We start from the raw sequence: 22,523 nt of genomic DNA, 5'->3' as shown, positions 1-22,523 counted from the left end.
AGAAACCCCGTCTCTACTAAAAATACAAAAACTAGCCTTAGCCAGGCATGGTGGCGGGCGCCTGTGGTTCCAGTTACTCGGGAGGCTGAACCAGGAGAATCGTTTGAACCCAGAAGGCAGAGTGGGGACTCCCCCACGCTTCGGCTTTCAGAACAAGGGTTCGAATTCTGGGGCTATTACTTTCTGACCGTGTGGTTTTTTGCAAGCATCTTAACCCGGAACTCAGTTTCCTCATCTGTAAATGGGAACAGGAATTCCTACCCCGTAGGGTTGTAGTGAGCGTTATGTGAACCCGAGGAGCCCTGATCTGAGGTGAGAGGCTGGAGGCCGAATGGCGAGGTTCGAGGAGCTCTGGGTGCCCGGGCCAACCTCTGGGCAACAGAAAGAGGCGGCTGCGGGGCCGAGTCCCTCCTAAGCGGCCACGCGAGAGGCCCTGAGTCGAGAAGGGTTACGGCGCTTCCCTGAGCCCACCCCGCCCAACGTGTCACAAATAAAGCCGGCCTTTCTCCGATTCCCTGATTGCGGCCCCTCAGGGAGCAGCCCCTTGCCCACGCATCCATTAGCCGAGGCGGTGGCTGCGTGGTCAATGCTCCAGGGCTCAGCGCCTGCCTCGGCTCCGGAATCAGGCTGTTTCCTTCTAGACCTTCCGTAGGGGATTCATGCCGGCGTCCGGGTCAAAGAACAGGGACAAAGTCCTCCTGCCACGGGGTACCATCTGCAGGCAAAGGGAAGAATGAGGAGCTTCGGCAAAATGCCGACTAAGGCCTCCCTAGGTTTTGCCCCACTCCAAGATGGAAGGCCTGCGGCTTCAGACCGCCCCAGAAGTCTCCTTCCCATTGGCTATCTTGTAAGTGGTTTTCCAATAATGCGGGCTCTTATTGGTCAATCCAGGACGGTTGCTCAAGCCATTGGTGCAGCCGCCATTGGAGGGCGGCGCTCAAAAGTTTTCAGACACAAATTAGGTTCGAGGAAGGAAACGGAGAGGAAAGGGAAACTTGAGACGGAGGCGGGACTAAGGAAAAGGCATCTTGCATTGGTTTATCAGAGGCCAAGGGGCGGCCCTTGAACGCTCCTTCCTCTTGATTAGCCTGATTTAGGAAAAGGGGGCGGGTACTTAGGAAAAGCGGCAGAAGCGCCTGCTTCCATTGGTCAGTCCTGGCAGGAGGCGGAGCGCCTGCGGCAGCTGATTGGTGCGGGAGGCGAGGTGGGCGGGGCTCTGAGCCGGAGGTTTTGTTGTGAGGGTCGGTTGTCAAGCAGCGGCCAATCAGGGCAGGGGATGGAGGCAAGTGGGGGTCGCGCCTGGAGCAGAGCCTCGGCCTCCGGAGCCGCAGCTGCAGGTGGAGTGGGCAAGGGGACGAGGTGGCGAGGGGACGGTGGGCCCTGGGCTGGGCCGAGCCAGGCGGGGCTGGCCGGGCTTGCGGGCAGAGAGCTCTGGGCGTGGGGAGGCTAGAGCCCATACTCCGCAAGCAGAGGGCTGAGAGGATCAGCTGAGGCCGAGGTACCTGCCCCCGCCCCCGGACCAGAGGGGTCGGGGTGGAGGCCGGAGGGGGCAAAACCAGGGAGGCCGGAAGCAGAGCTGGGGGTCTGCAGAAGGACGGGTAATGAATAGGGAGAAGAGAAGCAGGAGAATGAATGAATGGGAGACCCCGGGAACATATGGGAAAGGGCAGTAACGGGAGTCTGGCGAGGCAGGGGCCACGTGAGGGAGCTCGGGAGGCAGGATGTGCATGAGTGGGAGACTCAGGGGGCAGGGAGAAAAGGGGGTGTGAACGGAGGACTAGAGAGGCAGACCCGGGGACCCAGGAGAAAGGTGACGGAGGGGAGCGGGCTCATGGGAAAGAGGTGAAGTGGCTGTGGGAAGGAGGTGGGAGGCTCCATGAGGTGGCCTTTCAGAGTTGAGGAGTCATAGCCACTCACGCCCAGACCAGAGGCCTAGTTCCTAGCTCTGTCCTTGGGAATCTCAGGGAGCAGGAGCGGTTCCCTTGCCAGGAACTGGGGAGTTGGGCCATCAGGGTCGTCTTCGAGATTCTTTCCAGGGAGGACTAAAGTGGCCGTCTCTGGGATGCCTTTCCTAGGCCCATAAGCTTAGCTTCTGACTCCACTCCCCCACACCCCACACGTCAGACAAAAACAACCACTCCCGGGAAATCTATGTGAATTGCAGACACGTGGTCTTCTCCGCCCCACTGCGGCTGCTGCACTTTAGGCAGCCAGCATCCCGGAACAGAGCTGCATCTCATTATCCTGGCCTCTGGGAGGAGTTTCTTTTTCCTTGTGTTCCAAATCACCCTACCTGAGGTGCCCCCTCTGCAGATCCCCAAACCCAATTTGCTTCTGGCCCTTGTGGCTTTGGTGGGTGCCAGTCTTTATCAAGTGGCCTTGGTGATCCAGGTAGCAATAGCTCTTACCAAGCATTTTCTAACATGACATCACCTCTGTTTGTATTGCAGCCCGGTACTGAGCTGAGATGGCTCAAGCCTAACATCCCATGATCCAGGATCGTGACAGATGTACACAGGCTGCTGTTTTTGCTGCTGTGGGTGATTTGGAACCACGAGGCAGCCCACAGCCAGAAGACGAGGCATTCTCCCTGCTTGGATGTGTGGGAACTCTCTGCCAACTTGATTGGTGGATCTGGGGGGGATCCACCCCCACCCCACGAGGAAAGCACAGTTTATTTTGTGGGTGGGGCTTCAGGTGGCCAGCTAGCTGAAGGATGGCCACCCCTGTGGTCACCAAGACAGCCTGGAAGTTGCGTGAGTGGTTTTCATTTTTCTTTATCACCCCATTTATTCTGTTAGCTGCTTGTTGCTGGGAGGCCTGAACCCACAGCTTTGTTTCCTGTTCTTGGCACAGGAGGAGACTCCTAGACTTTGGAGTAAGATAGACCACGATGTAAATCATGACTGTGGCACTTCTTAGCTGGGTGACACTGGGCAGGTGACTTAACCTCTCTGAGGCTCAGTTTTCTTGTCTATACAATGAAATGATGCCTGCATTCTATGGTTGCTGTGAAATTCAAGTGACAAGATGAACATCCTAAAGCACTTAGCACAGCATTTCCAGTTAGGCTGACAGTGGGGTGAGAAATCCTGAAAGATGTTCGCAGCATTCTCAGACATCTCACAAGTCAAACTTCCCCAGTCAGATAAAAGCATCTTGGGCCCAGGATGGAGGAAGGAGTGGGAGCGAGAAGGGATAGGCAGAGGGTTGCAGACAGGGCTCGGACTGTAACTGATGGACACTGCCCTGAACAAGCGGTTCTAGACTCTTTCATCTAAAGACTTCATACTCTTAACAATTATTGAGGACCCCAGAGTGCTTTTGTTTGTTGGATTTATGTATCTGTCAATATTTACCATGTTAGAAGTTAATACTGAGACATTTTCAAACAAGAGTATATAATCACATAGGCCTCTAGTGATGTTCTGGGAAACTCCACCATATGCTTGTGAGCAAATGAGAGTGCAAAAGGCAGATGCCATCTTAGTGTTATTGTGAAAATCCTTTTGTCTTCTCAGACCCCCCGAAAGGATCTCGAGGATCCCAAGCATGCCCAGATCAGAGTTTGAGAATTCCTGTACACATTGGCACCTCTATCGTAACTGGTTGGCATAGCTTTTGTGTGCTCCACCTGGTCACTGTCTGCTGCCAGCTGTCCCTGGGCTGGTTTTCAGGAGCTGGGTTGAGACAGACTCTCACTGTCGCCCAGGCTGGAGTACAGTGGTGCAATCTCAGCTCACTGCAACCTCTGCCTCCCGGGTTCATGCGATTCTCGTGCCTCAGCCTCCCGAGTAGCTGGGATCACAGGCACCTGCCACCATGCCTGGCTAATTTTTGTATTTTTAGTAGAAACGGGGTTTCACCATGTTGGCCAGGCTGGTTTCAAACTCCTGACCTCAGGTGATCCACCTGCCTCGGCCTCCCGAAGTGCTAGGATGACAGGCATGAGCCACCATGCCTGGCCAAGACTACGCACTTTTTAACCATGAATTTAACCATAAGACTCGGGCAAAGTTCTTTGCAGGGCCTCTGTTTCCTTGTTTGTAAAGTGAGAGGTTTGGGCCATTTCCATGTTGTTCCCCAAAGCTCTAGGGCTCTGGGAGAACCCTTTTATGGTTCCCCAAGGAGGGCACACTTTGGTCAGAGTGACTTTGTCATTATTGGGCTTACATATTCATCCCTTCAACAGCTGGCTTTTCCCCAGAGCTAGGCACTGGGGAGCCAATGGGCGACAAAGTAGTCAAGGTCTCTGTACGGTGGGAGCGCAGAGCCTGGGGAGAGCAACAGGCAGGAACTGGATAACCGTATCCCTCTGTGTCTCCTCTAGTTGCAAGCTGAATTAGTTAACTCGGGGGTGGGGTGGGGGGTGGGGTGGGAATACTTCAGGTTGCATGAACAGCAAGCGCAAAGGCCCTGAGGCAGGAGGCTCGGTGTATTGGAAGGACTCAAGGGAGGCCATGGGCAGTGGCACAGCAGCAGGAGGAACGTGGGGCCGCACAGACCTAGTGAGTTCACAGGAGCGCGTGTCCACAGGACCCCAGCCCTACTGAGGCTGCCATAGCTTTATCTTAAAGGCAAGGCCAAGCTATCAGAGTGTACGAGCAGGAGGTAATGAGATCAAGCGTGTTGGGCATCTGCTGCTGCTGCTGATTTCACGTGCATGGTGGTGTCCATGGGAATCAACTCTGAAGAGCCCAGGGCCACATGACCTCTGGCTCCTTGTGGCTCCAGGGTCTGGTGAGGATCAGAGGTGCGTGGCCCACATGAGGTCGTTGAAACCTAGTACTTTGTATCTTGCATCTGGGATGTGGATCCTCAGCCCTTCTTGCCATGCCGCACCGTGTTCCCCAGCTTTGGCTGGATGTGGGGCCCAGGTTGTATATGCTCCCAGAGCTTGGCCTGCCAGTAGACACTGAGGATTTTTATTTTTCATTTTTTGTATGAAAATCAAGTATTCGGCCTGGGCTGTTGGTCGCTGTCCTTCAAGCCAGGATGAAGGAGGAGCTCTTGGGGTGGTGCCCCGTGCCTCCTTTGCAGGTGCCTGTGCTGTGTCCCTGCCCCTCTGCCCTCCCTCCTTGGGCTCCAGTCAGTCCCTGGTCAGGCTGCTTAGAGGGGAGTGATGTGGGATCCTCAAGAAGGGCCCAACTTCTAAATTCTTCTCACCCCAAAGTCTGTGGTTTTGCCAGCTCAGTCTCCCGCCCCCACCACCGTCTGATCACACTGGGGCGTATTTTGTGCAAGGCCTAGAGTGGGCACCCAGGAAATACTGATATTATGAATGAATGGCTGTCTCCAGGGGCAGCAGTCCTGAGGCCCAGTGAGGTGGGGCTCAGCCAGACACTTTCCCTGGGAGGAGTGAGGGCCAGGGGATAGACAGAGCCCTCCAGGTAGGCCAGGGGGAGTGGGCAGTGCCTCCATGGAGAGAATGCCAGGCTCGGGCACAGAATGCCAGGGAGAAGGTGCTTTGCCCTCTTTCCGGGTTGGGCGGAAACTCTTGAACAGACACATGTCTGTGGCTGGATTCCCCAGGTTTCTGTCCCCACAGTGTCCAGAGGACAGAAGGCTCTCGTTGAGATGGGACTAAAGTGGGGCCCAGCTCCCTGGGATTCCCCACGGCAAGCTCCCCGGTGCCCTGGCCCAGGTTTGGGCCCACAGGGAACCCTCGCCCTTGCTGGTGCTGCTGCCTCTGCCGGCTCTGCCATGGCCGGGCCAGGAGGCAGGGTGTCATCGGTGAGATTGAGCCTGCGACTTGTCCCCTGGGCATTCCTGGTGGCCCCTTGGAGCCCGGCTTTCCGGCAAGCAGCTTCCGTGGACCCAGTTTCCCAACCTCCTTGTGGTCTGAAGTCCGCAGCAGAGACACCCAGGAAGGGTGGAGTTGGAGCTGGGGTGCAGGAGGGGCCTCTGTGGAGCACCGTGGCTGCAACACCCTTTTCCTTGGCGTCACCCACGCTGGCCTCCCAGGTGCCTCGGGGCGTCAGCACCTTGGGGTTTTCCCCCGGCCTGTGTAGGGAGAACTGTCTTTTTTCTGCTTTCTTTCCAGAAGGAGCTTGCGCACGGATGGGCTCCGAGGCCCTGGCTGCCTCTTGGTTCCCTGCCTGTGCTTTGCTCCCTGTGGAGCCCTCCGAGGCTCATACCTGCCATCTCCACTGACCAGGCCAGGGGCCTTGGGCTGTCTTCATGGCTTCCTCCTCTGTGTGGTCAGCCCTCACCCCCACCCCGGCTGCTCAGTCTGTTGCCTCCTGCCCCCTCCTCATGAAGCTCACCCTCCGGTGCCCGCCGGGGCCCCCATGCCCACTCTCTCATGGTGACTAGCCCCGAGCCTGCCCAGCGTCACAGAGCCCTCACCTGCTACTAAGCAGCACACAGACACGCTCTCAGGGAGTCCTCAGCATCAGGTGTGAGCAGGCACCATGGGTATCCCCACTTTCCAGACGAGGAGCCAGGCCCTCAGAGGACAGGTGACCTAGTAGCCAAGGCCACGCAATAGCAGATTGCAGACCTCAGACCAGAACCTGATCCATGATTCTGAATCTGAGCCACAGCCCCGTGCAGGCTCACCTGGGGGCAACTTGTCTAGAGGTGACTTTGGTTGTTCTTAGAGTGTGTTCTCCAAAGCGGGGTTTGCGTGTCCACATAAACAGCAGCTGAGAGGTGCATAGGCAGTGCATGGGTCAATTTTTTTTTAATTTTAATAACTGTTTTTCTTTTTGTATCATAGAAAGAGTATCATGAGTATATCAAACTTGTAATTTCATGGATATGGCCTAAGACCAAGCTAATAAAAAATAGCAAGTCAATTTTAAAAATTGAGTATAACTAGTCAGTATTACCAAGTGATGTGCAGAAACAGGAAGAAAATCGTGAAGTCTAAAGGTAGGAAGGACAGGTATGATGAAAGTTGAGACACAGTGATTTCCGTCTCAGGCCCGTGCCCTGCCCCGTCTGCTGGTCCTACAGCTCATGGTGGGCACCAAAGCGGGAGCTGAAGGAGGCAGAGCCTTCCACTGGGTTTCAGGTTCTGGAGCGGGTGGCCGAACAGGGTCACCCCTCCTTCACAAGGCCACATCGGGCCCCCCTGATGGCCTCTCCCTCTCCTTCCCTGTGTAGAAGAGATCGTCGCACATGCCAGCAATGTGTCCTCACTGGTGCTGGGCAAAGCCTCCGGGCGGCTGCTGGCTACAGGCGGGGATGACTGCCGCGTCAACCTGTGGTCCATCAACAAGCCCAACTGCATCATGGTGAGCCCCGACAGCCAGCAGGGGGTCAGGACAAGGACCTGGGGAGGGGACAGGGATAGGGGTTGGAGGCTGAAGAGTGAGCAGCTTCTCAGGCTCTCTTGAGAAGAGAGGGCCCAGTCCAGGGGTGGAGGGGGCATGGTGCTTCCCCCAGCTGTCTGCTCAGTGAGGCCCAGGACAGCCCAGCATGGTTGGGACAGTGGCCAGCCCTCAGGAGCGAGGGAGTCACCTGCCTGTGGTACTATTAAGAACTCCAGGCAGGCTTCGTGAGAAGGTTAAAATAAGCCCCGGGCCTGTGGTTGAGCCAAAAGACTTATACCCCTCCCCTCCCACCTGCCCATCTGCCTGCCTGGCAGCAACATGTGGGCGTTTATTTTAATTCATTCCCAGCCTTCATTCCCCAACAAGGATTTGAGGGGACCTGGCTGGAGCTAGTTAGGGAGCTAGTTCTTAAATAGCATCTCCCCACTATTTATGCAGCTATGTTCAATGCTAGAAACTGTTTTCTAACTAGGAGCACATAAAGGAGAAAACACAAAATGAATTACATATAGTTCTTTTATCCAAAGGCCACCACAGTTGGTGTTTTGGTCTGAGTCCTTCTAGATGCTGAGACAGATACGTATACGTGTACATGCACATGTGTGCACACTTGTACATGCATGTACACATGTATACTCGCAAATACTCATACAAGCACACACACACAAATCAAAATACACTGCCACTCTTGTGCAGCCTGATTTTTAAAAATAACAATGTTGTAAGGATTTGCCTGTGTCAACAAGTATTCTTTTACAACATAATTTTGAATGGCTTAATGGTGTTCCATTGTAGGGATGAGCTGTAATTATCTTAGCCACACCCTGTTATCAGCATGGAGGTTGTTTCCAGCTTTTTTTTGGCTCCGCTAAACCACCCTGTGGTGAACATCCTCAGCCACCTAGATCCTTGAGCAGATCCGTGATCATTGCATTCAATCCAGGGGTGTGTGCTTTTGTTAAAGCTTTCAAAACAGATTGCCAAACTGCCCTCCAGAAATCATTTTACGTTCTCACCAGCAGCATCGGAACCTGCCCTGTCCTCCATGCCCCACCCCGCATCCCTTGCCAACCAGGGAAGTATCATTGTTTTGACTCCTGGTGAAATAGATAAAGAAAATTAGGACAGGCACAGCGGCTCACACCTGTAATCCCAGCATTTTGGGAGGCCGAGGCGGGTGGATCAACTGAGGTCAAGAGTTTGAGACCAGTCTGGCCAACATGGTGAAATCCCGTCTCTACTAAAAACACAAAAATTAGCCGGGCGTGGTGGTGGGCACCTGTAGTCCCAGCTACTCAGGAGGCTGAGACAGGAGAATTGCTTGAACCCGGGAGACGGAGGTTGCAGTGAGCCGAGATTGTGCCACCGCACTTCAGCCTGGGTGACAGAGCGAGATTTCATCTCAAAAAAAAAAAAGAGAGAGAATATGGCAAAGGATGAATTTCTTAGTAGAAACTTAATCACCTCTGTTTTTCTGAGATCCAGGGGTAGAACTGAGATCCACCCCTGCCTCAGCAAGGGTGCCAGGGGTCAGTAAAGATGAATTGAAATGTTTTGTTTTACTTTGTTTTTAGGGTTCAAATGTGTTTTCTACCCCCCCTGAAATGCCAAAGTAGTAGCATACACAAGCTGAAAAAGCAACACCAATGACTGACCAAAAATAGGACATGCCACGACCCCCAGAGAAACGGGGCCAACCGTCTGGGGCCTGGCTTGCAGGCTTGTCTTTGAATGCCAGGTACAGCTGTCAGGCCCCAGCCGGTCTCGCCCCCGGCTGCTGCCCTGGCTCACACACACCAGCCTCCCAGGCCTTACAGGGCCTCCAGGCTGCCGGGGTCATTCTCTCCTTGGGGTTTCTGTGCACACTCTCCCCCTGCAGGCCGTCCACTTGGATTTATTTTTGTTTATTTTTGAGTATGGGATACACTTATTCCTCTCAACATCCAAAAGATAGAGGGTCCACAGTGAAAAGTCTTCCGCCCTCCTCCAACCCCCACAGCCCTCTCCTTTCCGTGGGGATGGGCAGTCGGGGAGAGCCGGGGGTTCCAGAGGGGCAAGATTTGTGCCCGGGACCAGGCAGGCCTTGGTTCTGCTGTGGCTTTCCTCACTGAGGGGCTTGTGTGGGGCAGAGTGAAGAGGGGAATAGAGCAGGGGCGGGTTGCTTGACTTAGGGCCGAAGGGACAGCATCCCTTTATCTTGGCCAGTCACTCCCCTCCGAGAGGCCCAGGGCCATTTCTGCAGGTGACGCCCATGTCAGAAGCACAGTGAGGAAGAGGGAGGTGGTGGGGGAATGAGTGGGGTTTGTCCACTTTTAGCCCTGAGAGCTGAGGCCGAGAGGAGTAGCTGCTCAGAAAGGGCCTGCAGGAGGGCTCTGCTGTGGCCCCATGGGGCGCCCTCTCCTGCCTTAGCCACTTCTCGCTGAAGCGTTTCTGGGGGACCTGGAATTCAGGGCGGCAACTGCGGGGGTGTGTTCAGCAGTGTACTGCAGCTGCTGTCCTCTCTCCACAGAGCCTGACGGGGCACACGTCCCCAGTGGAGAGCGTCCGCCTCAACACCCCTGAGGAGCTCATCGTGGCTGGCTCCCAGTCGGGCTCCATCCGTGTCTGGGACCTGGAAGCTGCCAAAAGTAGGCCTCCGAGCTTGCCTTCTGTGCACGCGCACCTGCCTTAGTCTTCAGGCTCTGCAGTTGTGCCACTTCCTCCAGGAAGCCTGCCTGGACTAGGTTGGCTGCTTTGCTCCTGGAGCACTAACCGGGCAGTGTGGCACCCACTCCACCCCCATTAGCCTGGCATTGACATGCACTGCTGCCTCTAGCAGCTGGCACTGAGGGCCTGCTGGAAAATGTCTGCATGAACCATCGTGTGGGTTGGGGGATGCGCAGGGGTGTGTGTGTGTGTGTGTGTGTGTTTGGATGTGTGTGTCTGCATCTGTGTGTGTGTATTTAGAACCTAAAGGGACGTCACATGTGGCCAGGGGCCCTGCAGGTCACGTGAATGAGTGAGGTGGCTGTGTGGGACAGCCGTGAAGAACCGGGGAGCTTGTACCCCGACTCCAGGTGGTTCCCACTCTGTCTTGGCTCCCTGGTGCCATCAGGCAGCCTGGAATGGCCAGATCTGTTTGCTTGTGCTCTGTTTTAATTTAGTTTTCATCTGTATGGAAGCTGTACATAGCCTAAAATTTAAAACCTCAAATACCAGTAGTTCTGCAATTAATTCCAATGGAGAGAGGAAACTTCTGCCTCACTCCTTCCCATTCTCCAAGAGCCGAAACTTTCTGTGCTTTCATCTGTGCTTTGCTGATCGCCTCCACCTTTCTAGACCACATGGTTATACCACAGTTCTTTCTTTTCTTATTTAAAAAACATCGTGGCCAGGCGCAGTGGCTCACGCCTATAATCCCAGCACTTTGGGAAGCTGAGGCAGGCAGATCACCTGAGGTTGGGAGTTCAAGACCAACCTGACCAACATGGAGAAACCCCATCTCTACTAAAAATACAAAATTAGCTGGGTATGGTGGCACATGCCTATAATCCCAGCTACTTGGGAGGCTGAGGCAGGAGAATCACCTGAACCCAGGAGGTGGCAGGAGGTGGCAGGAGGTGGGGGTTGTGGTGAGCTGAGATCGCACCATTGCATTGTAGCCTGGGCAACAAGAGCAAAACCCCATCTCAAAAAAAAAAAAGTTAGCACATTATTCTCTTCCTACTGTAGAGGATGAAAATTTAGCTCTCTCGTGGCACCACCCCCAGCCCTATCGCTCGTGTTTCTCCTCCCACCCTCCCAGTAGCACCATTTCAATAGGCAGTGTTTATAACGTAAGGATGCGTAAGTGTCATTTACCACTGACTGTTTCTTTTTAATAACTTGGTTTCCCTAGAGTTAATAGTTGTTCTTTTTTCTTTTTTAATCTGTGTGTTTTCTATGTCTGTATTACTCATTTATCCCCAGATTCTCTGCCAGAAGAGTAAAGCTCCTCCTATTTCTTTGAAACCCATCCCATAATGCAGGCGCCTTTTCTCAGAGCCTCTCCTCTGGTCCTAGTGGCCTGCAGCCTGGCTGTCATCCTGGGCCTCCGTGTCTCTTCTCCGGGGAATTCTTTCCGTCTGCTGTTCCTGGTCCCACCCCATCACCTTTCTTGGTTTTCTCCCTCTTTTTGATGGAGCACATTCTTTTGTAGCTTACTGAGAAAGGGTGCTGGGAAGGCATAGTTTTGGAGACCTTCCATGGCTAAAAATGACTTTATGCTACCCCCATCATTTGCTTTTGTGTTTGTTTTATGAGTTTGAGTATAGAGTTCTATGTTGGCAATAAAATATCGCCCTCAGAATTTGGAAGGTGCAGCTCTTCTGCCTTTTAGGTTCTAGGGTTGCTATTGGGAGGGGCTGGTGCTGTTCTAATCCCAGATCCTTCACAGGGGACTGGCTTCATTCCACGTTCTCGCTCTTCTTTCCTCTCTCTCTCTGTCTTTTCTTTCCTCTCGCTCTGTCTCCGCAGGCTTTTAGGGTCTTTGTCCCAGTGTTGTGGTGTGATGAGCCTGGGGGCGGGTCTGTTTCCACCCTGTGCTAGGTCATCGCTGGTTTCTTGCGGTTGTGGTCTGGAAACTCATGCCCTCAGTTCTGGGCTGAGTGGAGAGTCTCGCCCACTGCTCCTGTGCTGTGCCTCGGTGCCTTGGCAGGTGGTGCCAGCTCTACGGATTTTTCAAGAGAGGCTGGAAATCTGGAAATTCATGTGGAATCCACCCATTTAAAAATGTTGACAGCTCACTCAACATTTGTTTCAGAACACTATGCAGGCCAGCATTGTGAGGTCCAAATGAGACCTGTTTGCCTGATGCTTTTCTTTTCTTTTCTTTTTTTTTTTTTTTTTGAGACAGAGTCTCACTCTGTCACCCAAGCTGGAGTGCAGTGGTGCAGTCTCAGCTCACTGCAACCTCTGTCTCCCAGGTTCAAGTGATTCTCCTGCCTCAGCCTCCTGAGGAGCTGGGACTACAGGCATGGACCACCATGCCCCACTAATTTTTGTATTTTTAGTAGAGATGGGGTTTCTCCATGTTGGCCAGGCTGGTCTTGAACTCCTGACCTCAGGTGATGTGCCCTCTTCAACCTCCCAAAGTGCTGGGATTACTGGCATAAGCCACCGTGCCTGGACTGATGCTTTTTGACAGCCTTGGTTGGATCACCCCACGTGCCAGGCAGGAGGCCACCTACCTGAAGCCCTGGAGAGGAAGCGGCAATGTGGATGTTGCCGAGGCTGCTTTTTCCAGAAGAGAGCCCCTCTGGCCCGGCTGAGACTTCAAGATTCTTCTGGGCCTCTCCTTGGTTTGTGCTCTATGTTGGCAGCAGGGCCGCAGCCATGAGCCGCGCATACACAGTGGCAAGGCTCCCTTTGCTCAGGAACAGCGGGCTTTCTGTGTAGGTGGTACTCAATAAAGATGCACCCAGGTCGCTTCAGTGATGCTTGCCTACTCAGTGATGGTCAGTTTAAGAACAAAAGAGCCCCAGGACCTCTTTGATAACAAACAGGACTGCAGGCTTTGCGTCTTGGCACGTGATCACACTGCCTGGTCACACCAGGGCATGCTGTGCTTGGGTGTCACTGAACTCAAGCAGGCCAGGGAGGAGCGAGTCCAGGATGGCTGGGCTCTAATGGAGAAGGTGGGAAGGCTCAGGCAGAAGGCGGGCAGCTCCCTGGACCTGAATCCCAGCGTGTGGGCACCAGCCATTCAGTATTCACTGAAGAACAAGAGACAGAAGGGAGAAACCGAGGGCGCCGTGCCCCCTGTCCAGGCTTTCTCAGCCACAATTGTTTTGCTCATAAGGGAAATGTGAGGAATTCCTTGAAGTGGCTGAGAAATGAAAAATGAAGACTGCTGGATTCCTGGGCCCTGGACAGCCAGGGCTGGCTCCTCCACAAGGAGCTTATTACAAACTCACGGCGCAGACTCCACCCTCGGAGAACCCGACTCAGTACTGGGGTGGGCCCAGGATCTGGATTTTAATAAGCTTCCAGGTGATTCTGATGGACAGCCAAGTTGACAGATGGGCAAACAGAGGCCCAGGGAGGGCACCGAGCTTAGGAAAGACCTGGTAGCTGCAGGCAGCAGAGCCTGGGACTTGAATCCTGGTGTCAGGAATCCCATCCCAGTGCTCTCTGTTGTGCCATTGAACGGAAGAGAAACTTGCCTTCAGCACAGCAGGTAGAGCTAAGACCTCCGGCCTCCTCCACCCCCACTTGCAAGAGCTCGGGTGACAGTGACAGACAGGCAAATTGAGGCCCCAGGTGTAGAAAGGTTCCAAAGAGAGCTGCTCCACTGGCATGGTGGCTCATACCTGTAATCTCAGCACTTTGGGAGGCCAAGGCAGGAGGATCACTTGAGGCCATGAGTTTAAGACTAACCTGGGCAACAAAAGGAGACCCCTGTCTCTATTTAAAAAAGAGAAAGAGAGAGAGCTGCCTCTCATATCGGTTGCCTTGGAAGGCCACCCATCACTGGAGGGCTCAGATGTAGGCTGAGGATGTGCTCAGCTGGGAGGCCTTGGGGGTTCCTGTGTGGGGCAGACAGACCCCGGAGGCCCCTCCAGTCTGCAGTTCCTAGATCCCATGATTGAATGTGGGCATCAGAGGCCTTCGTGGGATAGAAAAGCAAGGACAGGAGTCAGGCCAGAAGAATGTGGTCCTGCCTGCTTTCCACAGCGCAGCCAGAGGGCGAGGGTGGCTCAGCGCAGGGGATCCCACGGGATCCCACAGGAGGGCGGCCAGCACTTCATGCAGCCAGCCCACACAGGGTGGGACTCCTCCACATCCTCTCCGGGCAGGGCAGGATTTTGGAAGCCTTGCTGTGGGATCCAAGCTGAGTGGGCTGGGAGCGGGTGTGGACTGGAGCAGGAGCTAGCGTGGCCTCCTTGGCCAGGAGGCAATGCCCAGCCCCCAGCAGCAGCTGATAGCTACACGGAGCAAGGAGGGACAGCTGCAGAGATTCTGGTGCAGGTGAATTGGATATGCATTCGACAGACTCCAGAGGGATGTGAAAGTGTCCAGACCCAGCTCCAGCGCCAGACAGGGCCAGCTGCAGAGAGGCACTGAGGCCTGGGGAGGAGGAGAGAAGGCCCAGCTTGCAGGACAGCCAAGAGCAGAAGGCAGGCCTTGTGCAGGAAGACATGTGAATGGGACTAATTACGACTGGCATTTATTGAGCACTTACCACGTGCAGAGCCCATGCTAAGCACTTTATGTCTGTTTGTTTACTCCATTCTGTGACCCAACGTGAGGCCCAGAGACAGTATGTGATTGGCCAGGGTCACACCACCAGTGAGGATTGGAGCCAAGGCTGATCCCAGTACTGTCTGACACCACAGCCCACATCCTGACTTTGGGGGTAGAGAAGATCATACAGTAGAGTTCATTTAATTCACCCAGTGCTTGGATCTTGACTCTGCAGTAAAGTGTTATATATGGAATCTTGAATACCTCCTCTGACAGAGAGCTCATTACCTCACAAGGCACCCTATTGCACCTTGGTTCAAAACTAAGAATGGCTGGACTCCCGCATTTCCTGGCTCCGCCACTCAGGACGGTCAGTTTTGTTCAGATAGTGAATTATAAATCTTTCCAAAAGCAGGAAACATGAGACAAATTTGAGTGGTGCTGGAAGACACCCTGAAACACACAAGGTTTGCCTCCAGGCTGGGCCGCTCCTGGCCATGGAGATGCCTGCAAAACCTTCCAGGAAAGGATGGGAGATGTGGTTCCTAGGGCAGCGGGAGGCGATCAGGCCCCACCCCGGGAGTTCTTTGGTCCTCGCGTGTCCTCCCTGTATCCTCTCAGTTCTCACTGCTCCTCAGTGTGTCCTCACAACCATCCTCAAGATCCCATGGACAGGGGTTACCCAAGAAGACTGGTGTGTGCATCAGGGCCACCCCAGCCATGCCCTCCCCTTGCCTTCCTTAGGGACTTTGCCCATCACCTCCATCTACCTAACAGTGCATCCCTCATCCTCCACCCACTGACATCTACTCAAATACGACCTCCTCCATAAAGCCTTCCTGGATTTCTCTTTCCGACCGAGCTGTTTCTCTCCCAGCTTGAACCTCTCCTGGTCTCTCTCTCTCCTCATGCTGTCTTGGGTGGAGTTCAGCGCTCTGCAAACCATAAGCTGCATGCCCATAGGGCCTGAACTGAGTGTGGTGGTTCCCTGGCTCTGCTGCCGCTGGGGCACAGTGTGTGGGGAGAGTGTGGTACAATTTCTGCAGACTTGAGGTAACACAGGGCTGTCATCTCTCAAGAGAAATATAGGAAAATTAGTTATTGACTGGACGCAGTGGCTCATGCCTGTAATACCAGCACTTTGGGAGGCCAAGGCGGGTGGATCACTTGAGGTCAGGAGACCAGCCCAGCCAATGTGGTGAAACCCATCTCTACCAAAAATATAAAAAAATTAGCTGGGTGTGGTGGCACATGCTTGTAATCCCAGCTACTTGGGAGGCTGAGGCAGGAGAACTGCTTGAACCCGGGAGGCGGAGGTTGCAGTGAGCCGAGATTGCACCATTGCACTCCAGCCTGGGTGACAAAGCAAGACTCCTCAAAAAAAAATAAAAATAAAAAATAAAAAAAAGAAAGGAAAAGAAAATTCATTGTTAGGGTGGTGGGACCCTTGATTATTTCCTCCTGTTTTAAAAATACGTGTCATTGTTCTATTTTTCTGTTCTGTTTTCTGTGCAGTTAATCCAAAAGCGCACACACATCCCCACAGCAGCCCTTCCTCTGCCAGCCTTCTCATTTGCTCTTAGCCACTGTCTCTGCTTTCCTTCTCGTTAGTTCTTCGCACACTCATGGGACACAAAGCCAACATCTGCAGCCTGGATTTCCACCCGTACGGCGAGTTCGTAGCCTCCGGTTCCCAGGACACGAACATCAAGGTGAGAGGCCGGTCCATGCCCCGTGTCTCCCGCTGGGCCTGCGGCAGGACCGGCCCGGCCCTCAGTGCTGGATGCCCGCTGAGGGGACCTCTTCCCTTTCTGCAGCCACATCCGCACCATCCTAGGGAAAGTGGGTGGCAGGCATCTGCCAGACGTTTCTGCTCAGAATGCCAGCTTAGTGAGCAGTTTCTGTCCTTGTTACTGTGGGGAGTAACAACCTAGAGAAGCCTGCGTCCCGCCCTCTGCTCACAGCCACACACCTTCCTCCAGTCGTGGCTCTGGGCCTCAGTCATGACCTCTCCTGACTCTGCCCCTTTGCTTCTCTCACCCCCACAGCTCTGGGACATCAGGAGGAAAGGCTGTGTCTTCCGATACAGGGTAAGGATGCGCTCTGTCAGTGACTCCATGAGCACCTTGCAGGCATTGAGTGTGGCGTGGTGCCCAGACCCCGGCAGGGGATGGAGGGGACAGCTGTCCCACATGGGTGAGAACATAAAACATGGATCTGGAGCCAAGCAGGAGTGCCATGGGTGGCCCACCTGGATCCCCTGGCTCTTCATGAATCCCCTAGAGCCACGTTCATCAAACTGCTCCCTACAGAACCAGGTGGATAACCGGTGTCGTTACATAGAAGGGGTCCCATAGGAGTGAGGAGGCAGGGAGAGGTCTGTTGGGCCCAGGATCCCAGGGTGAGCTCATGCTGTGTCCTCCCTCAGGGGCACAGCCAGGCCGTGCGGTGTCTCCGGTTCAGCCCCGATGGGAAGTGGTTGGCATCGGCCGCAGATGACCACACTGTGAAGGTAGCTCCCAGCCTGACCTGGGCCCGGGGGCTGGGGGCTGGGGGCTGGGGGCTGCTGATCACACCAGGCTGAGTCCTCACCTCCCTCCTGATCCGGCATGTCCCAAGCCCATCCCGAGTGGAAGGTAGCTTGTAGATAAAAAGCTTGGCCTGGATTAGAGAGGGTGGGTAGCCAAGATGCCTGGTCGCCCTGACCTCCTCCCTGCATTGCCTCCAGCTCTGGGATCTCACTGCTGGCAAGATGATGTCTGAGTTCCCTGGTCACACGGGGCCTGTCAACGTGGTCGAGTTTCACCCCAACGAGTACCTCCTGGCCTCCGGCAGCTCTGACAGGTGAGGAGGAGCGGGCGAGTTGCTCGTGACTGCCGTCCTTCACTACCTTGTCCTCTGCGCGTCTCTACTCTCGGTCTGTCACTGTCTGGGGTTTATACGCCTGATGATCCTGTGTGGACTGAATTGGATTTCAGCCCAGCCAGGACTGGACCCTGGTCCATCTCCCCTGGCTCTGGTTCCCTGGCCTCAGTGTCCCAGGTCTATGGCTTCATGGGCAGGTTGGGACCCAAGGCACCTAGCGGGACCCCATAGGGCAGGGAGGCTCATGGCTGTTGGGGCCAACCCCGGGGCCAGGGCCATCGGGCCCAGCCTCCCCCTTGCAAAGTCAGGGCCAGCTCTGCCCCAGACGTTGCTCCTGGTGGCCCTGCCCTGGGGGAGAGGTTTCTGGAGAGAAGCTGGCTTCCCAGGGGCATTTGGAGGCCAGGATGAGAGATAGGCTTGGCAGCACAGCCTGGCTACCTTTGCAGGACAATCCGTTTCTGGGACCTGGAGAAGTTCCAGGTGGTGAGCTGCATCGAAGGGGAGCCTGGGCCTGTCAGGTACGCAGGCTGTGGGGTGGGCGGCCCAGCGCTTCTCCCGGGCAGCGGGGCGTGGCTGTGGGTGGGCCTTTCCTATCTCCACTGCAGTGCCCTCCTTGCCCTGGGCTCTCTGGGTTCCTCGGGGTGGGGACCAGGCTGGGTGCCACAGGACCCACAGCCATCTCTTGCCTGGCCCAGGAGCGTCCTGTTCAACCCCGACGGCTGCTGCCTGTATAGCGGCTGCCAGGACTCACTGCGTGTCTACGGCTGGGAACCTGAGCGGTGCTTTGATGTGGTCCTCGTCAACTGGGGCAAGGTGGCCGACCTGGCCATCTGCAATGACCAGTTGGTGAGACAGCTATGGCACCCACCGCCCCCCACTCCCACGGGGCCACCTGCCTCCCTCCAGCCCAGGCCCTTCCTCCTACCCCCACACTGGGGCTGGGATTTTGCCCCCTCAGCTCACAGGCCCAGCCCCACCTCTCTGCTTCCTGCAGATAGGTGTGGCCTTCTCCCAGAGCAACGTCTCCTCCTACGTAGTGGATCTGACACGTGTCACCAGGACTGGCACGGTGGCCCGGGACCCTGTGCAGGACCACCGGCCCCTGGCACAGCCACCACCCAACCCCAGTGCCCCGCTCCGGCGCATCTACGAGCGGCCCAGCACCACCTGCAGCAAGCCTCAGAGGTGGGGGCGTGGGGGGCCTTAGGGGGCACAGGAGAGGGCCTGTCATAGGGGAAGCCTCAGAGTTCCAGCCCTGGGCCTTACAGGGCACCTGCCTCCTTTGGGCTTGGCCTCATGCCCCCAGGGTGAAGCAGAACTCAGAGAGCGAGCGCCGCAGCCCCAGCAGCGAGGATGACCGGGACGAGCGCGAGTCCCGCGCGGAGATCCAGAACGCCGAGGACTACAACGAGATCTTTCAGCCCAAGAACAGCATCAGTGAGGCCGGGCTCCCGCCCCAAGCCCAGCGTCCCCGTCGGTGAAAGGGAGGCTGGGGGTCCTTCCAGGATGGCCTGCTGTGGCTCTACGTCCCTTTAGCTTCTTCTTAACCCATCCTGGGTTCCACACCCTGTCCTCACGTTCCCTGGGCCTTGCCAGCCTGTGCTCTGATGGAACTGAGAGGGGGCCCTGGGCACTCCTCAGCAGCAGCCCAGCAGCTGCTCAGGGTCTCAGTCCCTGCCCTGCCAGGGACAAGTGGGCTGGGAGGGGCAGGACTGAGGGTTCCTGGGACCAAGAGCAGGGTCCACAGTCTGCAGCCGCATGCCTGGGAGCTACCCTCTGTCCCCCGCACTCTGACAGGGCCCTGGGTCCCAGGTGGCCTGGCCAGGAGCGCTCACAGCCAGGGGCCTCTTTCCTCTGCAGGTCGGACACCACCCCGGAGAAGTGAGCCCTTCCCTGCACCCCCAGAGGACGGTGAGTTGGGTTAGCCTGGTTTCTTAAGGTCTCTGATGCCCCCCGTCCCTCATCTTCTCTCCCTGTGAGCCCTCCTGACAAGCCCCTTCCCTGGAACCTCCCCTCTCAGGACACGACCCACAGCCTCTCCCGCTGGGTCTCTGTCCTCCACCTGTTATGTGCCGGGTCCCTGCAAGACTGACAGTGCCTCCCAAGGAGCCTGTGCCCTGGTGTGTGGGGGACAGACATAGACACCACCACACGGGCGGACCTGCCAGGGGCACTCGGGCTGTGGAGGATGGAGAGGAGTCACTGGGGGCCCACCTTAGATGGGGTCTGCTGTAGATGGGATGATTGGGAGGCTCTCAGGAGGCCCAACAACTGCTGAGGCCTGGGGGCCGGCAAGAAGAGGGAGAGGGGAGCGCTTCCGGCAGGAAGGGAGCTGAGAGGTGGGGAGCTGGGGTGAGTCCCAGCAAGAGGTCAGGCCCACAAGGCCTCAGCTGGGGGTTTGGATTAAGAAGGGAGAAAACATGATCTGCGTTGTGGTTGGAGAAGGGGCAGGTGTGGGGCCCCCTGTCCTACAGAGTACCCCTGCCCTCCACCTGGCCTTCCCTCAGGGACCGTCCTTGCTGTCTTCTGAAGGCTGGGTTTCCTAGGAGGCTCTACTTCCATCTTGCCAGTCACTTATCCCAGCCCCCTCCACACACATGCCAGTGAAGGGACAGGACAGCCACATCCTAGAGCCCCCTGGGTCCCACCCACAGGTAGACTTAAGATTGAGTTCGGGGAGAGGGAGGAGGCAGGTCCAGGCCTGCCCCCAGGTCCTCTGGAGCCCCCATGCTAGTGGCCTGCCGCCTCCCCACGCTCCTGCTCCGTCCCCATTGCGATGCTGCCCAGAGCTCCGCCCTGAGGGCCTTCCGGCCGAACCCAGTTATCTTTTCCTTTTGCCTCCAGATGCAGCCACAGCAAAGGAGGCAGCAAAGCCCAGCTCTGCCATGGATGTGCAGTTCCCAGTGCCAAACGTACGTCCATGGAGGGAGCATGGTGTGGGGCCTAGAGAGGGTCCTGAGCCAGGGTTGGGGGTCCCTCGTGTTGGGAGGCAGAGAGGGAGGCCCCAGGCTGGCACGCACTGAGCTTCACACCTGTTTCAGCTGGAGGTCCTGCCCCGGCCCCCGGTGGTTGCTTCCACACCTGCACCCAAGGCTGAGCCTGCCATCATCCCTGCCACCCGGAATGAGCCCATCGGGCTGAAGGCCTCCGACTTCCTGCCCGTGAGTGGGAGCCCAGTGTGAGGCGTGGGTGGAGATCTGTGGGTGGAGAGCAGAGCTTTGCTGCCGGCTCTTCCCGTGCCAGCATCTGGGTGCCCATCCCACACAGGCCGTGAAGATCCCCCAGCAGGCTGAGCTGGTGGACGAGGATGCCATGTCACAGATCCGCAAAGGCCACGACACCATGTGTGTGGTGCTCACCAGCCGCCACAAGAACCTGGACACCGTGCGGGCTGTGTGGACCACAGGCGACATCAAGGCAAGCGCCCACCCTCGCCCAGGGCCTCATCTCGCCCCCTGCCCCTGCCACCTGCCTGCCCAGGCGTGGGGCAGAACAAGAAGAGGCCACCCATGTGGGATAGGCCGTCCTGTCGTCATTATCACGGCTGCTGTTTAGTGAGCACCTGTTTAATGCCTGGCCTTACACTCACTGCGTTAGGTGCAGTGCTGTAAACACCCACAGCCCCTCCAGCACACCCACATTCACATTCGTGCCCCCACCCTCACCCTCACAGGGCCACACCGTCCCCCACTGCCCCTCCCCTGACGGTGCTCTGTTTGCACAGACGTCGGTGGACTCCGCTGTGGCCATCAACGACCTGTCAGTGGTGGTGGACCTCCTGAACATCGTCAACCAGAAAGCGTAAGTGGCTGCCGAGGGGGAGTGGGTGGAGGGGCAGGGCTGGGCTGACGGCAGCATGTCCTGGCCTCTCCTAGCTCCCTGTGGAAGCTGGACCTGTGCACCACGGTCCTGCCACAGATCGAGAAGCTTCTGCAGAGCAAGTATGAGAGGTGCGTGTGGGGAAGCCATGCCTGCCTCAGGCAGGGGGAGGGGAGAGGTAGGAAGCCTCCTCCTGGACCATGGGAAGCCCCCCAAGAGCCTGGGTGTTCCTGTGAGCTGGCTGTGAAGCATTGCTGCCCCTCAATGGTCCAGAGGTGGGAGTGGAAACAGGCGTGTGTGTGTCTGTGTCTGCCCCTCTCCTCCTTTGTTCCTCGCTGTTTCTCTTTCTGTCTGTGGCCCTGAGTCCATCTGTGACTTCATCCATCTCCCCCTGAAGCTACGTCCAGACGGGCTGCACCTCCCTGAAGCTGATCCTGCAGCGGTTTCTGCCCCTCATCACGGACATGCTGGCAGCCCCGCCCTCCGTGGGTGTGGATATCAGTAGGGAGGAGAGGTGAGGGCCAGGCGGCACGTGTGTTGGGGGCAGGGGTGCCACAACAGGTGAGGGGACAAAGGCCTGGAGGCCCTGGCCCCTCTTACTGACAGTCCTGTTGGGACAGAGTACAGAGGGTGTGTTGGTCTGGGGCCATGGCTCAGGGCGTGGGTGGGCTTAGCCAGAGCTGGGTTCCTCCATGGCCTGGCTGTGCCCACAATCCCTGGCAGGGCCTGGGTAGTTCCCCTCTGGGCCTCCACCTTCCCTTGGGAGGAGGGGCTGGAGCAGTTAGGACAGCAAAGGCCCTGGGGTTGGGGTGGTGGTGGTGCCAGCTGGCCCCTCAGGCACTGCCCTCTCTACAGGCTGCACAAGTGCCGGCTCTGCTACAAGCAGCTCAAGAGCATCAGCGGCCTGGTCAAGAGCAAGTCGGGCCTGAGCGGCCGCCACGGCAGTACCTTCCGCGAGCTGCACCTGCTCATGGCCAGTCTGGACTGAGGAACGCAGTGGGCAGGGGTGCTTGGCTGCCCTCAAGGCCTGGCCTCAGCCCCCACTCCTGTTCCTTTTGTGCCTAGTGGCCCATGAGCCTCTGCCTGGCCCCTGCCGCTGTCCTGTGGCCGTCCTGGAGGAGGTAACGCTGGTCCCTGGCCACCTCTACAGCCCTGAACTCTGAGACAACTCCAGCAATAGCTGCCCAGCTTTGCCCAACTGTTGCTTCTTGGGGCAGCGAACTGAGCCCTGGGGCTGCTGCTGTAATTTATAAGGCAAATTTTATTAAATTTGTAACTATTCCCAGGTTTCCTTGCGGGGAATGTTTTCTGCTGGCCACAGGGCTCCCCACGTCCCAGAAGTGCCTGCCCCGTCGT

The 22,523-nt window shown here is 56.4% G+C and overlaps 1 protein-coding gene across 3 annotated transcripts; it reads left to right on the top strand.

The window, feature by feature from the left end:
- Positions 1-1,184: 1,184 nt before the first annotated feature.
- Positions 1,185-22,453, top strand: KATNB1 (katanin regulatory subunit B1). Of its 3 annotated transcripts, none has more exons than XM_003916956.5 (20): positions 1,185-1,337; positions 2,451-2,756; positions 7,111-7,241; positions 9,790-9,907; positions 16,095-16,195; positions 16,532-16,573; positions 16,912-16,995; positions 17,212-17,327; positions 17,795-17,866; positions 18,044-18,194; positions 18,343-18,533; positions 18,655-18,785; positions 19,209-19,259; positions 20,193-20,260; positions 20,390-20,509; positions 20,616-20,765; positions 21,073-21,149; positions 21,224-21,298; positions 21,565-21,681; positions 22,023-22,453. In XM_003916956.5, the coding sequence occupies exons 2-20, from the start codon at positions 2,717-2,719 to the stop codon at positions 22,153-22,155; spliced, it is 1,968 nt and encodes a 655-aa protein (XP_003917005.1). In that variant the 5' UTR covers positions 1,185-1,337; positions 2,451-2,716; the 3' UTR covers positions 22,156-22,453. The 3 variants fall into 3 exon arrangements, with proteins under 3 accessions (XP_003917005.1, XP_021787731.1, XP_021787732.1); XM_021932039.2 differs by having other exon boundaries at positions 21,022-21,149; XM_021932040.2 differs by lacking the exon at positions 1,185-1,337 and adding an exon at positions 1,378-1,498 and having other exon boundaries at positions 21,022-21,149.
- The last annotated feature ends 70 nt before the right edge of the window (positions 22,454-22,523 follow it).

Source organism: Papio anubis, chromosome 18, assembly GCF_008728515.1.
Source record: "Papio anubis isolate 15944 chromosome 18, Panubis1.0, whole genome shotgun sequence".
Lineage (NCBI taxonomy): Eukaryota > Metazoa > Chordata > Mammalia > Primates > Cercopithecidae > Papio > Papio anubis.
The sequence above is the reverse complement of the archived record's forward strand: the minus strand, read 5'-3'. Positions and strand labels throughout refer to the sequence as shown.

Bases quoted from the DNA above. Each gene is read 5' to 3' on its own strand.
- KATNB1 (XM_021932039.2), top strand. From the start codon at position 2,717: ATGGCCACCCCTGTGGTCACCAAGACAGCCTGGAAGTTGC. The intron at 2,757-7,110 runs GTGAGTGGTTTT...TTCCCTGTGTAG, and splicing joins CAAGACAGCCTGGAAGTTGC to AAGAGATCGTCGCACATGCC. The intron at 19,260-20,192 runs GTGAGTTGGGTT...TTTTGCCTCCAG, and splicing joins CCCTGCACCCCCAGAGGACG to ATGCAGCCACAGCAAAGGAG.